This window comes from Engystomops pustulosus, chromosome 6 (assembly GCF_040894005.1).
Source record: "Engystomops pustulosus chromosome 6, aEngPut4.maternal, whole genome shotgun sequence".
Classification (NCBI taxonomy): Eukaryota; Metazoa; Chordata; class Amphibia; order Anura; family Leptodactylidae; genus Engystomops; species Engystomops pustulosus.
In genome coordinates this window covers 148,708,583-148,724,649 of record NC_092416.1, presented here as the reverse complement: position 1 = coordinate 148,724,649, position 16,067 = coordinate 148,708,583, and the positions used below count along the sequence as shown (strand labels likewise).

At 41.2% G+C, this 16,067-nt stretch overlaps 1 protein-coding gene across 1 annotated transcript in view; it reads left to right on the top strand.

The window, feature by feature from the left end:
• Positions 1-10,682, top strand: part of LOC140064640 (serine/threonine-protein kinase 17A-like) — a 31,605-nt gene extending 20,923 nt beyond the window's left edge. The window contains exons 3-7 of the mRNA XM_072111728.1: positions 5,326-5,470; positions 5,795-5,921; positions 7,117-7,165; positions 7,300-7,479; positions 7,849-10,682. Of these exons, the coding sequence (XP_071967829.1) occupies positions 5,326-5,470; positions 5,795-5,921; positions 7,117-7,165; positions 7,300-7,479; positions 7,849-8,101 (754 nt within the window). The 3' untranslated portion in view covers positions 8,102-10,682. The remainder of the gene's footprint in view (positions 1-5,325; positions 5,471-5,794; positions 5,922-7,116; positions 7,166-7,299; positions 7,480-7,848) is intronic.
• Positions 10,683-16,067: the final 5,385 nt, after the last annotated feature.

Here is a 16,067-nt window from a genome sequence, read left to right as displayed (position 1 = left end):
TTATCTATAACCGAGAGCATTCAAGTAAATTCCATTAGGTTTATAAAATACAAGAAGACCACCCGACCACCACCCAAGACCACCACTTGTCATTGCCATTTACGGTGGTCGTCTCGCCCCCTGGGATGTGCTTCCTGACAACAAAACATATATATAGTAACCTCTTCACCAGAAGTCCTTGTCTGCATCCAATAATCTTTAAAGGAGATCGTCCTCTGAGAAAAGTGATGTCATCCTTTTGGAATTAATCAGATGCTACTGTACTTATTGAGGACAAACTTGGTCAATCTGTAAATACCACAGCTTGTGCTGAGGACGGGACTCTGAGCATCATAGCAATATATAATATAAGGAGTCCCTGCTTCCCTGCAATACAGAAATGCTGAACTGATCAGGGAGCTGTGACATCATCTATTGTCAGTAGTGATGTAATGTTGGGTCAGTGTTATCTATATAGAGGTCATTGTACAGGGAGGGGGAGGAGATAAGCTGTGACATCATCTATTGTCAGTAGTGATGTAATGATGGGTCAGTGTTATCTATATAGAGGACATTGTACAGGGAGGGGGAGGGGATAAGCTGTGGCATCATCTATTGTCAGTAGTGATGTAATGATGGGTCAGTGTTATCTATATAGAGGACATTGTACAGGGAGGGGGAGGAGATAAGCTGTGACATCATCTATTGTCAGTAGTGATGTAATGATGGGTCAGTGTTATCTATATAGAGGACATTGTACAGGGAGGGGGAGGGGATAAGCTGTGGCATCATCTATTGTCAGTAGTGATGTAATGATGGGTCAGTGTTATCTATATAGAGGACATTGTACAGGGAGGGGGAGGAGATAAGCTGTGACATCATCTATTGTCAGTAGTGATGTAATGATGGGTCAGTGTTATCTATATAGAGGTCATTGTACAGGGAGGGGGAGGGGATAAGCTGTGGCATCATCTATTGTCAGTAGTGATGTAATGATGGGTCAGTGTTATCTATATAGAGGACATTGTACAGGGAGGGGGAGGAGATGAGCTGTGACATCATCTATTGTCAGTAGTGATGTAATGATGGGTCAGTGTTATCTATATAGAGGACATTGTACAGGGAGGGGGAGGAGATGAGCTGTGACATCATCTATTGTCAGTATTGATGTAATGATGGGTCAGTGTTATCTATATAGAGGATATTGTACAGGGAGGGGGATGTAATGTTTGGTTTATGTAGTGGAGTTGTATTGCAATCCTTTTTGTCTTGTCTGTGATGTAAATGAAAGGACGGTGTCGATGGCTCCTGACGATGCATCTCACAGCATAGATATACTGTTGGAGACTTCTGGCCATATGTTATGAGGACACGTTTGGAATCTTCCCAACGTGTCCTTTAAAAAATGTGATGTGATTTCACCCAAAATGAACAAAAATTCCAAAAATAAACAATTTAACATAAAAACTTGCGTCTGGTGACACATTCCCTTTGGGAAATTCTCCCAGCTGATTTTCCTTTGCTTGGAAAGGCTTCCTAATAAAGAAGGTTGTATGGAAACTGCCACCAACAGGAAAGCAGAAGGTAAATAGGATTATGACTTTCCTTGTACTAACCACAGAATGGGCTAGTAGTGTATCCTGCACAGATGACTTGATGTTATAAATAGAGGGCCAGGTGCTGTGCATGTTCTATGGCGGATTAGCTGAACGCTGTATTCCTGCCTTATTATTTGATTATTTTCTTTCCATGACGTATATCCAGCAGCTGGAGATGAGACGACCGTGAGGAAATAATGATTTTTAATGATGTCTTTGTCAGTCGTCCTTGTGCTTTGAGATCTCATTAGCCGCTCGTGTAGACAGTAAATGGGACTTGCAAGGCCCCTGGACATGGAATGCGCTGAGACAATAAATTCTCATAAAAACAACTTATTGCAGCCAGCAAGGAGATTAACCTATTCAGCTCTTGCCGTTTTGGGGGATTATGTGCGGAAGACTGCAAAAGTCAAATATGTTTTGTGTCAAAGTACATGCAACCAGTTTTAGATAGTCGGAAGTTATCTGTAGGTCTGCATTTTGTCATGGAATCAAATTCCAGGGTCCAGTGGATGAGAACTGGATTATCCTGTAAAGAGACCCATGAAATACCTCAAGCGAGTTTGGTCCACAGTATTCTCCTGGCATGGATAAAATTAATCATTAGCCTCCTTATCTGTCTGAAGTGGGTGGACCTCAGAAGGCTTTCAGATACACTGCTCACTGCAGGAGAAGGCAGCAAAGAAACTGCTTTACTTAAGTATATTACAAAGTTTACTATTACCACCTGCACTATTTTTTTTTCTTAAAATAAAAAAAAAGCTTAAAAGGTTTAGTTTGTTCCGTTAAAAAAAGCTATTATGGAAGATTCTTTGGTTTTTGGCCCTGTTGACACAAATCATACAGGTTTTACTGCAGTCATACCAATAATACACCACGCCTATGTTTTAGCATTGGTCTTCATCATTTTGTGCCACCAAAGAAATAGTTGCCATCTAAGGAATCTAAAGACAATATAAGATTTGTGCAACCAAACCTTTTGTGTGTGTGTGTTATTAGCAGCAGGACTGTGAAAAATGCATTTATATTCCAATAGTGTAGTTGCACTGGGGTGTGTTTAGCTTTTGCCCCACTGTCAGTCCCTCCTACTCATAAAAAAAAACTTCTGTTTTAATACTACAGAAGACTTCAACCCATTTTCACAGCCCTGCTGCTACTAACACATATGAATAAACCTCTTTCTGGGACAATACCGAACAGTGGCTGCAGCTTTGCATGGTCAACGCTTCTTACAGGTTCTATGTAAGGGTCTGGTCACATGTATCAGTGACCATCAGTTTATTTAACCTCAAACACTAATCAGTGAATTTTGGGAGTTGGACAAAAATCGATCCGAAATCTACCCAAATATGGGGTGCATATAGAAAAGCAGAAGTTGTCTCTGGTTGGATATGAATCCAAGCTGTAGGCCTTCAGAAAAGTTTTTCCACCTTTGGCCTGACTATTCCCGGACAGATATTAATACAAGACATAAGCGCTCTGTACATCTGAGTTTTAGTAGATGCTGATGAGGAAGAACAGGCAGTCCTCGGGTTACAGACAGGATAGGTTCTGTAGCTTTGTTCTTAAGTTGAATTTGGATATAAGTTGGAACTGTATATTTAATAATTGTAGCACCAGATGAATTTATTTGGTCTCTGTGACCATTGAATTTAAAAATGTTGGGTTGTCATAAGAACCAGGACTAACACTAAAGCTTCATTACAGACACCTGTGATTACTGTTACAGCTGATTATTGTAGCCCAGGGCTAAAGTACAATAAATTACCAATGTCCAGAGGTCCGTTTGTAACTAGGGGTCGGTTGTTCTTAAGTAGGGGACCGCCTGTAGTTTAAGTCCAAGTCCCAAATCTACAAATACACTGAAATGTCGTGAGACCTGCCTTTATTTAGAGGGCGGCCATAACTCATTCACCAGGAAAGGTAAAAGCGCCATAACCGGTTGACAAGAACATGTGTCTGTATGTTACTTGTTGTGTGTACAGAGGATGACACAGGCCTGGAGCTTTTACTTACGAAAGTAACTTCAAAAAAAGACAAAAATAAGCAAACTACAAAGGCTCAGACCTGACCGTTCCCAAGCTTTGAAGGATATTACAAGCTAATATTTGCAGCACCTTTCCTCGAGCGGTCATTTGCATTCTCCATGGTGACACAGGCATGTTAAGTAGTTCTCCTCTGGCTATATCGCACCTAGTTACCTCCTATAATCTGACTCCGTGAAGAGCCTTTTGTTTGACATTTGGGACTCGGAGTGTGGAAACCTCTGGTTGATCTGTAACTTTGTGGAGCGATCACTACAGCAGATGCCCTGCAGGAAACGGCGGTCATACCCAGAACACAAGACCCCTTCTCTACACCGTGCAGGGGATACATAAAGGCTGCTAGGAAAACGGCAGGGAGGCCTTCAGGGACCAATAAGAAGGTGGCCAGCGCTATACAGAGTAGAATGTAACCTGTAGCCCCTGGCCATAGGGTTTTACACAATGTATCACTATTTGGGTGATCTAGAGGGGATACTGAATTAATGGATCTAGCTAATCGCACCATGTATCCTCTATGGTCCAGGATTGGTCCCACACCCTAGGGGAAAACCTATGCAGAGCTCCTCTTTGCGTTAAAAGATTTTACGGAGATAAAATAGACAAGGCCTTTGTATTGTGGGCGCATTAACCATACACCCTAATGGAGAGGAAATGTTGGTTCTTTGCTATAAGGCTCTGGTACTAAGGCAGGTTCTGGGATGTAAAGGGCTGAACCCGGAGCCCCTTTTGAACCCCTTCAAGTGTATCTAACCTTTCAACACATAAATCACTAATGCATTGTGGGTTTCTGGGAGGTTATGGTGTTTGGAGACCTAGCTGCTGTGACTCCCCTAAACAGGAGGAAGTGGATGGAAGAAGCCTGAGAGGAGCAAAACAAGTGGGGAAAGAAGTAATTTGCTATGATGTGGTGTATCCAAATATCAAGATTTTTTTTTTATGTTCACATATACTAATGATAAAAATGTAAACTTTTCAACAAACTTTGCATTAATGTCGGCTTACGTGTATTCATGCCAAACAAACCTTGTGTTGTCTCATCCAGTAGCAAACCCTTACCCAGGTTTTAAATAGGGGGCATCTTGTTCCCGTTAACCTGACATAGTCACGACACATTGGATGAGCCTTGTAGTCGGTGCTCTTCCTAGCACCTGCGGCTCCTCCTGTATAAACTTTATAGCCACAGGGAGCGACTACAGTGTTTCTTTGTTGCCCCCATTAGTGAGCTAGCTCTTTATAGGAACATAAACTCACAGTATAAGTATCATCTGGAAGAATCTGATTTTTCTGGCTGTAACTTTGTCTGTAGACACAGAGTTGCTCACCACCTATGACTGCCCTGATGACAAGCTCCGACTTGTATGTTTGTGTTGGTTGCAAATCGCATGGATACGGATTGTTCCGTACTCTCCCTGAACAGTCACATGTCATTTAGGAAGGTGAGCAAACTCCATAGCCAGAGGCTACATATTTTTTAATATAGTGCAACCACTTTGTCTTCTAGAAAGACTTTGTCAGAATTCTGAGAACTCCCCCCTGACGTCCTGCTACACTTGCATGCTCTGCATCCTATTCAGGCATTGGCCTGCCACCCCCCACCTAAAGTCAGAACCTATGGTTGGAAATGGCCAGACAATATATATGACATATGATCACAATCTTTCGGCATCATGACCTGTATACTAATATAATTCTCTATCTCCTAGTGCGGCCGGTGGGGAAATCTTCAATCAGTGTGTGGCCGACCAAGACGAAGCTTTCACAGAGAAGGATGTCGTACGGCTTATATGTCAGATCCTGCAGGGGGTGCTGTACCTACATAGAAATAATGTTGTCCACCTGGACCTAAAGGTATGGATGTCATAGGCATAATGTAATATAAGATTATTAGTCTAAAAGGGGGAACTTGGTCACAATGATCATCTGATATGTGACAAGGTCACATTGGGGAAGTCTGCTGTGATCATCATAATAATATAATGATATTCTATGTACACCTAAACTCATACAAATGAGATGTACATATATGAAGGTCTTTCATTCTGAAACTCAGTGGTGGTCAGAGTTCAAAGACTTCCCCAATGTGACCTTCCCATGTGTATCTATGACAGATGACTATTCCACGTGTGGAATCACTCTTGGTCATTTAGCTTTTCTTGATCTTTTCTTTTACAGCCACAGAATATCTTGCTTACTAGCAGTAAACCACTGGGAGACATCCGCATTGTAGACTTTGGTCTGTCCCGGCAGGTGGACAACATTAAAGAGGTTCGAGAGATCCTCGGGACTCCAGAGTATGTAGGTAAGTCATGGAAATGTTATGTGGATGACTGTACATCACAAAGGTCTCTTTATGATTCTGATCCTAGACTATCCCTTTAATAAATACCGTATGTTCAGAAGAGATGAGTGGACCCAAATTGTAGGTTTGGGTTCAGTGTTCAGGCATGTTCCACCCGACCCGGACATATTGACGGATTAGCTGCCAAATTGCCAATCCGAAGAAATACAATATAAATTATACACAAACCTCCAGTATAAAAGTCAAATCAGCAATTAAGGGGTAGTACTATGGAGGGTTAAATTATTAAAATATAGCTTTTATTAATCAAACTTAATAAAAGCTATATTTTAATAATTTAACCCTCCATAGTACTACCCCTTAATTGCTGATTTGACAAATTGCCAATCCATCAAATTAAGGCCCCTAACACCCTTGCCAATCATAACCATGGCTAGTTGTTAGGGGCAATAATTTGCTGGATTGGGGTCTGTCCGGGTTTGGAGCAACATGGCAAACGCCAAACCTACACTTTGAGTCCGCCCACATCTTTTCATAAATTGATTATCACAGACCCTCACCAATTTATGTTTATAATACATTTTAAATAACTATTCCTTGGCATAAACTTGAAAAAATAGTCGAACACACTCCCTCATTAGTCCAGAAACATCAATATGTAGGAAAAAACAAACCACAGAGTAATTTTCTTATAAAATATCTTTGCTTTATATAATTCTTGTTAACACGTTAGTTACAAAAATACAGTACGTAGAAAAAAGTTTTTCCTTATATATAACTTCTGAGGGTATACCTCTAGATGCAGTCCTTTGTTATTAAACGGGTTGCAAAGATGCAATTTCCACTTCTGAGTTTCACTGTACCGTGGCTTGTAGAGACATCTCACAGGTATTAATTCAGCAGAAGATCAGGTCTTATCGTCAGTCACTTCTTAGCAGAGACGGCGCTCGCATGATTACTGTGACGTTTCGGAGGTCACGCCTCCTTCCTCAGAAGTTATTTATAAAGAAAAAAACTTTTTTCTACGTACTGTATTTTTGTAACTAACGTGTTAACAAGAATTATATAAAGCAAAGATATTTTATAAGAAAATTACTCTGTGGTTCGTTTTTTCCTACATATAATACATTTTAAAAAATGATAAATCTAACTTGGCTGGGAAGAATACTAACATAATATTACTACTTTATTTCAGCCCCCGAGGTGTTGAGCTATGAACCCATCAGCACGGCGACTGATATGTGGTAAGTACATATCATGAGAACATGTGGTCCATAAATATGGAGTTGTGACTTCACCTGTCACCCCCAGTTATATATCATATAGCTCTAGATGATCATAAAGAACTCTAAAGAGCTTGTTATATTTTGTGTGCTAGGAGTATTGGAGTGCTTACATACGTCATGCTCACTGGAATATCTCCATTCCTGGGAGACACCAAGCAGGAGACGTTTCTGAACATTTCACAAGTCGATATTCAATACTCCCAGGAAGAATTTGAGGGAATCTCTGACGAGGCGATCAACTTCATCAAGTCTCTTCTTATTAAAAACCCCAGGTAAGGATTTACAGCTTATGGTGTATACGGTGTAGTATTAGTAAAGGAGGTGCCTAAGTAGCTGAAATCGGTTAAAGGGACACAGTCACTAGGATTTGCTCCATTTAACTTCAGGTAGGGTATAAACTGTCCTGTGAACTCTCCCTCATTTACCTACATAACAAATTCCCTTAGTCCTGGGAATGGAGGCCTGTTGCGTCTGACCATAAAAATGGGGCTTTGCATGAGCAGTAAATTTGGATCTGAGATATCTGGTAGATGTTTATTACTTTATGTTGAAACTTGGTCTTGGTTTCTAAGTTTAGGAGGACCAGTTGTCCAAACTCCTCCATAAGTGGATGTAAAACAATCTCAACCCTCTCTCAACAGGAAACGGGCTCGAGCTGACCAATGCCTAAAACACGCATGGCTGTCGTCGTACCAGGAGCCGGCACCCTTGAAGGCCATAACTTTTGAGCAGAATGAAAGTGAACTAGAGACTCCTGAAGCTTCAGGAGACATTGTCCTTTTGGCTTCCTACACTGTTCACTGTCCATGTCGAGAGACTATAGAGACCGACCTCAAAGTTGTGAGGAACCAGTTTGCAGCCTTGAAGGAAATTCAGCCGGAGGTTGTGTGTTAACATCTGGAGGATCTATGATTCAAACCAAAGTGGGTTCTGTCCGTCAAGGCTGGATTAGAAGATCTTCGTCTTGTACTAACACCAGGTGTCTTACATGTCAGGAATGAAACGGATCTTTTTGAACTAGGCTTAGTTTTTCCTTGGACTTTTTTCACCCCAGGCATTACTGTGTTGCTGCCTTATCGCCTGTGGATAACCGTTTGTATGCTTCAGTCTTTGCCTATGTGCTTTGTGACTTTAATATGAGATTCTACTGGATAGAGGATGGTTCAGTCCATTGCAGACTTCTCTAAAAACTAAGGTTTTACACTTGGTCACAACTTTGTATAAATCAATAGTTCAAGTGAGTCAAGAAACTTTATCAAAGCAAAGATGTTCTCTATTTACTTTATCACCCAGTCTTCCCGCTTTATCTGTTTTTCTCTGCTGAATTTTGTCTTGCTAGTGAGATGGACAGAAACACGCTGAGGTTTCAAATGACATTCAAGGGGAGGAGGAGCAGTGAGTCACAGCAGTTGGGTCTCCCCTCATTCGCAGAGAGAATACTGGAGATTACAAGAGACATAATGACCAGGAACAGTGTTATTTCTAATGTGCACATCACCGGACTGCCAATTTTTACGAAGTTTGCTGAAAGTTTAGGTCCAGTTTAAGCTGATTCCAGAACCCCAGCTAATTTCTCAAAACCTTGGCTCCAAACACAGATGTATACAAAATGAGTCACCCAGTAACACCCACAAAAACCTACCAGAAACACCCAGGTCGGGGCACATTTGCTCCCACAACCCTTTAATTCTAGTGTTCACCTGTAGTATGATGGGAAGTAGATATTTGGCTTGCAATTGCCACCATGTTTTGCCATCTTGGATATCTGATCTACATGTATTTCCTATGGCACAGCCCCAAAATGATGGAATATTGGGAATGACAAACGAGGAATCGGAATATAGCCTATGGACTGCCATGCCCAGGTATGGGGTGTCATATGTAATTGTACAGACTATTAAAGACGTGGCATCCCTGTTTTATGGGCTGTTCAGTAGACCTTTTTTTGGTTACATTTGGGCCAAAAGAGACACATTTAGCAATAGGGTCTTGATTTACGTGGCCTTATTGCTGAGGCATTACGATGTCCATAGAACGACTGTGTGGATCTCCCAAACTGAGCTCAGGACCTTTATGGGGGGGTCTATGGCAATCTTCACTCAGTTCAGTAGGAACGGCTCAATGTCTCTGTATGATAGTAATATGGACTAAAATATATCCAGGACCCACAAAAGACTGAATAGATTGAAATGTAACCCACATATTTTAAGGTGTAAATATTTTATGTAAAATATGATATATTTATAAATTTGGTTTATTTTATTTTTCTAAAGGGATGATGGACACAACTACAATTTTCATTTTGGGTAAAAAAAACCCTCTGGATTGGTCTATGTGTATAGATATGAATGACCACAGAGCGGATACTGGACAGACTTCAGGTTTCAATAAACTTTATTCATATTAAACTGGACACATCATATAATTACAAAGAGCGATCGCCACCTAGTGGATGAAATTATAATAACGTTGTGTTAGAATTTGCCATCTATAAATAAAAGTCCAGCAACAAACTCCAGATCGGTACAGTAAGACAAAGTCGCCATTCTGTACAAGGAAAGAATTTTATATATTTTTTTTTTTAAATCACATTAGTTTGAAGCTTTATTGTTTTCTGGAAACGGGGGGTTCATTTTTGGCATGCTTTTCCAGAGATGCCCTATATTTTATTTTTTTCTGCTCTGTATAATCAAAGGGTAATAATTTTAAGTTTTTCAGTAAATTGCTTTTCAGTTTCTTGGGATTCTATGAATCTTGACTCTTGTAAAATGAAAATAAATTACATAGGAATCTTCTATCCATATTGCAGATTTAAAGAAATCTACCATAAAAACCAAGCATGAAAAACCAGAGACACGTGTGACTGTAGTAATTGTCTTATATGTGTTACCCATGGCCTCCTTCCTTCTGAAAATGTACTTTTATAATTCTGCTAATGCTCGAGGTGTTCTAGAGCCCTTCTGTACTGCAGGCTGCTACAATGTGCAATGACCACTTTCTGCACTGAGGGGCTCTGGTAACACACACCCCCACCACTCCCTGGTCCTTCCAGTTAATTAGCATAATTTTAAAATTTGATTTTAAAATGAAGGAGGCCATGGATATGAAATATAATAAGTCACCACAGTTATCAGGAGGTCAAGAGCCCCCATATACAAAATATTCTACTAACTGTAATAACATGGGCTGGGGCTTCACAATCCTCATATATACAGCTCCATAAACTTCTATACCAAGCGACCTACAGCTCAAACAATACCCATATTTCAACAATGCAAACCTAAAGTTCAGTTTTGTTTTTTTTTGTTTCAGTTTTTTTTTTTTTTAAGGTCTTTGAGCAATTGTGGCTTGTGTCCTCGTCAATGTATCTGCCATACATTAAAAAAAATGATCTAAATGTCCCTTATTTTGTATAATAGGAATATTCTATTTTGTCACTTTGTTAATATGTTTTGTAAATAAAGATATAAATATTTCCATGATGGTTTTTGTGATGATTGTAGTTATGGCTGCGGGTTGGGATGGAGCAGTATGTGACTTCCCAATGGTGGTCTTCCCACACATCATGAGCTGGAGACAAATCAGAAGTTTCTATTTTAATCTTCGGCTTCATGAACTGAAATCTCAAATTCCCAGCAGGACTTTGTTTGGAAAAATAACAGAACTAAATTCCTAAAACAGCTTGTGAGATGTAGCTGAAAAGCTTCTGTGACGGGTCAGAACCAAGGCAATTCCCTGGTGATGGCTGATGCTATGACAGGTCAGTGAGCTTCATGTCCCCCTAGAGTACTGTTACATTCCAGCGCTGAATGGGATTTCTGAGAGTAAATTCTGACCCCATGGAACCTCACTGGTCACCGGTACTGGAGCTCCGCTTCCTTCTGGACACGTGTACTGACAGTGTTGGAATGGGATTCCTAGAGCCCACTAGTAAAATCTGTTCTTAGGTTTCCCAGGTGGGGAAGTCCGAGCCTGGGTATGGATGGGGCATGTTCCAGAAAGAAATTATTAACCATCAGGCCAGTGACATGTTTTTGTTTTTTTTTTTCATTAAAAAAAACCCATCAGTTTTGCTTCTTGGGTTTTCAAGTAGGATTCTTGATCGACTGTCTTTGGTTGGCGTCTTCTCCATTCCGTTTTTCAAGGTCTGCGTTTGTGAGGTGTGTTTTTTTTTTAAAGTGATTGCGTTCTTTGAAAATGGTTACTTTTTGTGGTCTGCATTTGGATATGCATGCGATCACATGCACAAACAGCAGTGGGGAGAAGAAAGCACATTGAGCATTGCGTTTTGTAAATGCAAATGCAACGGAACAGTATACGCATGGGGTTTTTCAACGCATTGAAAAAAAACACAAGAAAACACGTGTCACCAGCCACAATGTAGCCGGTTTGATCAAAGGGGAAGAGCTGCAATGGTGAGTCACATGTATGATGAGTGTTTCTTGAATAGGCTGGAGAATAACAGCCTTTTTGCTATGATTGGCAAGATAGGACCCTCAAGAGTCACACATAGATCAAGTCCTGAAAATACCCTGTTCTGTTGAGTCTTCCCAGATTCATAGCAAGACCATCTATTTTATTTACCAACTTGGGAAGTTTTTCCCTATCCGCAGGATAAGGGATAACAAGGTGATCGGCGAGTGTCCAACTGCTGGAACTTCCATGATCACAAGGAAGGTACCCCAAGAATCCGAAACTGGGGTCCCATTCTCACTTAATGTGTGGAGTATCAAAGCGAGCATGCGTCCATAATATAATAAAGAATATAATATATGTATACATATAATATGGGAAAGAGTGAAATCGTAGAGAACAGCACCCATGTATTTCTGCAACTCTCATTGCCCGTGAATAGAAGTTCGAAATACAGCAAGACCAATCGGCTTCTTGTGCCCTACACGGTTTATAGGGGATAACTTGAAAAGTTGGGACCGCCTCTCTAAGAGACTTAAAACCATTAGAATTTTGTACAAAGTGAATAGGGATACGCAGTATATATTTCAGAGATATACCTGCACCTTGTGGCCATCAATTCTGGCTTTGGCTTCTAGATCCTGCTAAAACTGAATAATTTTCAGCAGCGGCACTATTACCCGTTAGTTATGCCTGGTATTGCTGCACACTAATAGACATAACTACAATACCAGACAAACCCCTAACAGCCGAATTATTCTGATGTTGGGATTGTTCTAGAACAACAACCCAGATGATAACGAGTCTTCAGTAGCTCCATCCATTTGTGCTAAGCCATAAGACGTCTGTCCCCATCCTCATTAGGGCTTTTAAGTTCACTTTTCTACTATTAAGTCCACTTTTCCACTCCCCCCCCCCCCCCATTACTCTTTTACTGCCCCTTACAATAAAGAAAGAAAGGTGACTTTAATTGTAAATGGAAGTCTTAAAACATGAGTGTATTTGTCTTGTATCCCTGTGATAATTATAGTGTCCGGTCTGGGAACAGGAGTGTGGGAACTAGGACACATTCCTAGATTCCCCTAGGTTAGTCATGAGTGTTGAAACAATACTAGACTATGCAATAGCGCCCCCTATGGCAAAAATGACACTGAGCTAGTACTACATTAGACTCGTCATTGACACTATTCCTGACACTAGTATCCGGACTGATCCCTGTGATACACAGGCTAGAGACACAAGTCTTATACACTCACCGGCCACTTTATTAGGTACACCATGCTAGTAACGGGTTGGATCCCCTTTTGCCTTCAGAACTGCCTCAATTCTTCGTGGCATAGATTCAACAAGGTGCTGGAAGCATTCCTTAGAGATTTTGGTACATATTGACATGATGGCATCACACAGTTGCCGCAGATTTGTCGGCTGCACATCCATGATGCGAATCTCCCGTTCCACCACATCCCAAAGATGCTCTATTGGATTGAGATCTGGTGACTGTGGAGGCCATTTGAGTAGAGTGAACTCATTGTCATGTTCAAGAAACCAGTCTGAGATGATTCCAGCTTTATGACATGGCGCATTATCCTGCTGAATGTAGCCATCAGATGTTGGGTACATTGTGGTCATAAAGGGATGGACATGGTCAGCAACAATACTCAGGTAGGCTGTGGCGTTGCAACGATGCTCAATTGGTACGAAGGGGCCCAAAGAGTGCCAAGAAAATATTCCCCACACCATGACACCACCACCACCAGCCTGAACCGTTGATACAAGGCAGGATGGATCCATGCTTTCATGTTTTTGACGCCAAATTCTGACCCTACCATCCGAATGTCGCAGCAGAAATCGAGACTCATCAGACCAGGCAACGTTTTTCCAATCTTCTACTGTCCAATTTCAATGAGCTTGTGCAAATTGTAGCCTCAGTTTCCTGTTCTTAGCTGAAAGGAGTGGCACCCGGTGTGGTCTTCTGCTGCTGTAGCCCATCTGCCTCAAAGTTCGACCTACTGTGCGTTCAGAGATGCTCTTCTGCCTACCTTGGTTGTAACCGGTGGCGATTTGAGTCACTGTTGCCTTTCTATCAGCTTGAACCAGTCTGCCCATTCTCCTCTGACCTCTGGCATCAACAAGGCATTTCCGCCCACAGAACTGCCGCTCACTGGATGTTTTTTCTTTTTCGGACCATTCACTGTAAACCCTAGAGATGGTTGTGCGTGAAAATCCCAGTAGATCAGCAGTTTCTGAAATACTCAGACCAGCCCTTCTGGCACCAACAACCATGCCACGTTCAGAGGCACTCAAATCACCTTTCTTCCCCATACTGATGCTCGGTTTGAACTGCAGGAGATTGTCTTGACCATGTCTACATGCCTAAATGCACTGAGTTGCCGCCATGTGATTGGCTGATTAGAAATTAAGTGTTAACGAGCAGTTGGACAGGTGTACCTAATAAAGTGGCCGGTGAGTGTATATACGGAGTGTAAATAATCCTGCATGGGCACATCGAACTGTAACTCTACCTCAGAAGTCAGCCATTGTTCTGTCATAAGTCCTGGGGGGCATCTGGGTATAAGGGAAGACTGGTGAGGAGTCTGGATGGATGACAGCTCACTATCCCTGTGCCAGCACAAGAGTCAATTCCCTGGTGGTCTAACATGTCATCTGCTGCTTTATTTCTATCTGTCCCTGATAATTCCTGTGCGAACCTTGTCATATGACATATCCAGTTACACAGCGCCATCTATGGGTAAATCTCAACAGCAAAAAGTTTTTTTTAGATCTGTCACAATAAATGAACTGTATTGAATGTCCCCATTCTGGGTTATATGTAGTGTTCTGGTAGAAACAAGGAGTAGAAGTCCATGGAGGCATGCTGCTACCATGATACTTCCATGTGATCAGATACATACATGGGGTAGATTTTGCAAATGTAAGTCGGTAAAGGACCTTCGATGACATCACCCTGCTCCCATGATGAGATATCGGGACGAGTAGGAATGAATGAGGACACGCCCCATCTGACTTAATAACAATAATTCCTTTATTTATATAGCACACACAGATTACGCAGCGCTGCACACAGTTTGATAAATCAGTCCCTGTCCCCAATGGGGCTCACAATCTAATCAACCTACCAGTATGTTTTTGGAGTGTGGGAGGAAACCCACACAAACACAGAGAGAACTTAGGGTCTAGCTGTATGCCAGGTAAGATAATAAAGTTGATTTTTTAGGGATGTAAGGGAAACATTTTGTAGCTAAAAGAAGTGGGTCATTTAGTTAAAAGGGCTTTATGGGAACCTGTCACTGGCTGTATTGTTGTAATTTCTCATGAAAAAGTGGTATGAGCAGTAGTATCACAAAATTGTGTCTACGTAAATAAGCATTTTTTTTTTTTTTAGTGCAATAGTCTTTGTGCTTCCTTTTGAAAGATAAACACCACAATATTATACAAAAATGTTTTCCTATTAAAGATCACCTATCAGTACCTGATATATCTATATACTCTCCTCTAAATTACAAGTCATGTAAGTTTTATGGTGCGCAATTAATCTGGCCACAAGAGGTCATAGTATTTCATAGTTTCTACGGTTGAAAAAAGACACTTGTCCATCAAGTTCAACCAAGGAAGGGAAGGGATTGGATGAGGAAGGGATTTAGGGGAAACAATTCTATATAGCATAACAATCAATGTTATTTAGGTGTAAAAAGGCATCTAGACCCTTCTTGAAGCTATCCGCTGTCCCTGCTGTGACCAGCGCCTGAGGCAGGCTATTCCACAGATTGACCGTTCTCATAGTAAAAAAAGCCCTGTCGCCTCCGGTGATTAAACCTGGATTTCTCCAGACGGAGACAGTGCCCCCTCGTCTTTTGATTTGATCTAATCTGAAACAACTTACCACCATATTTTTTGTATGGACCATTCATATATTTAAATAAATTAATCATGTCCCCTCGTAGTCGTCTCTTTTCCAGACTAAATAAATCTAGTTGTTTTAATCTTTCCTCATAACTGAGACCCTCCATACCCCTTATCATTTTTGTGGCTCTACGTTGAACCCTCTCCAGCTCCAGGGCATCCTTTTTATGGACCGGTGCCCAGAACTGGACAGCATATTCCAGGTGTGGCCGAACCAGTGCCTTGTATAGTGGTAATATTACATCCCTATCACGAGAGTCCATACCACTTTTGATACATGACAAGATCCTACTGGCTTTAGAGGCAGCTGATTGACATTGCATGCTGTTATTTAATTTATGATCTACTAGTACCCCCAGGTCCTTCTCAACAAGGGACTCTCCCAGATTTACTCCCCCAAGGACATATTTTGCCTTTGGATTATTGGCCCCCAGGTGCATAACCTTACATCTATCCACATTAAACCTCATTTGCCAAGTGGATGACCAAACATTCAGTTTGTCCAAGTCACCCTGCAGCCTATGAA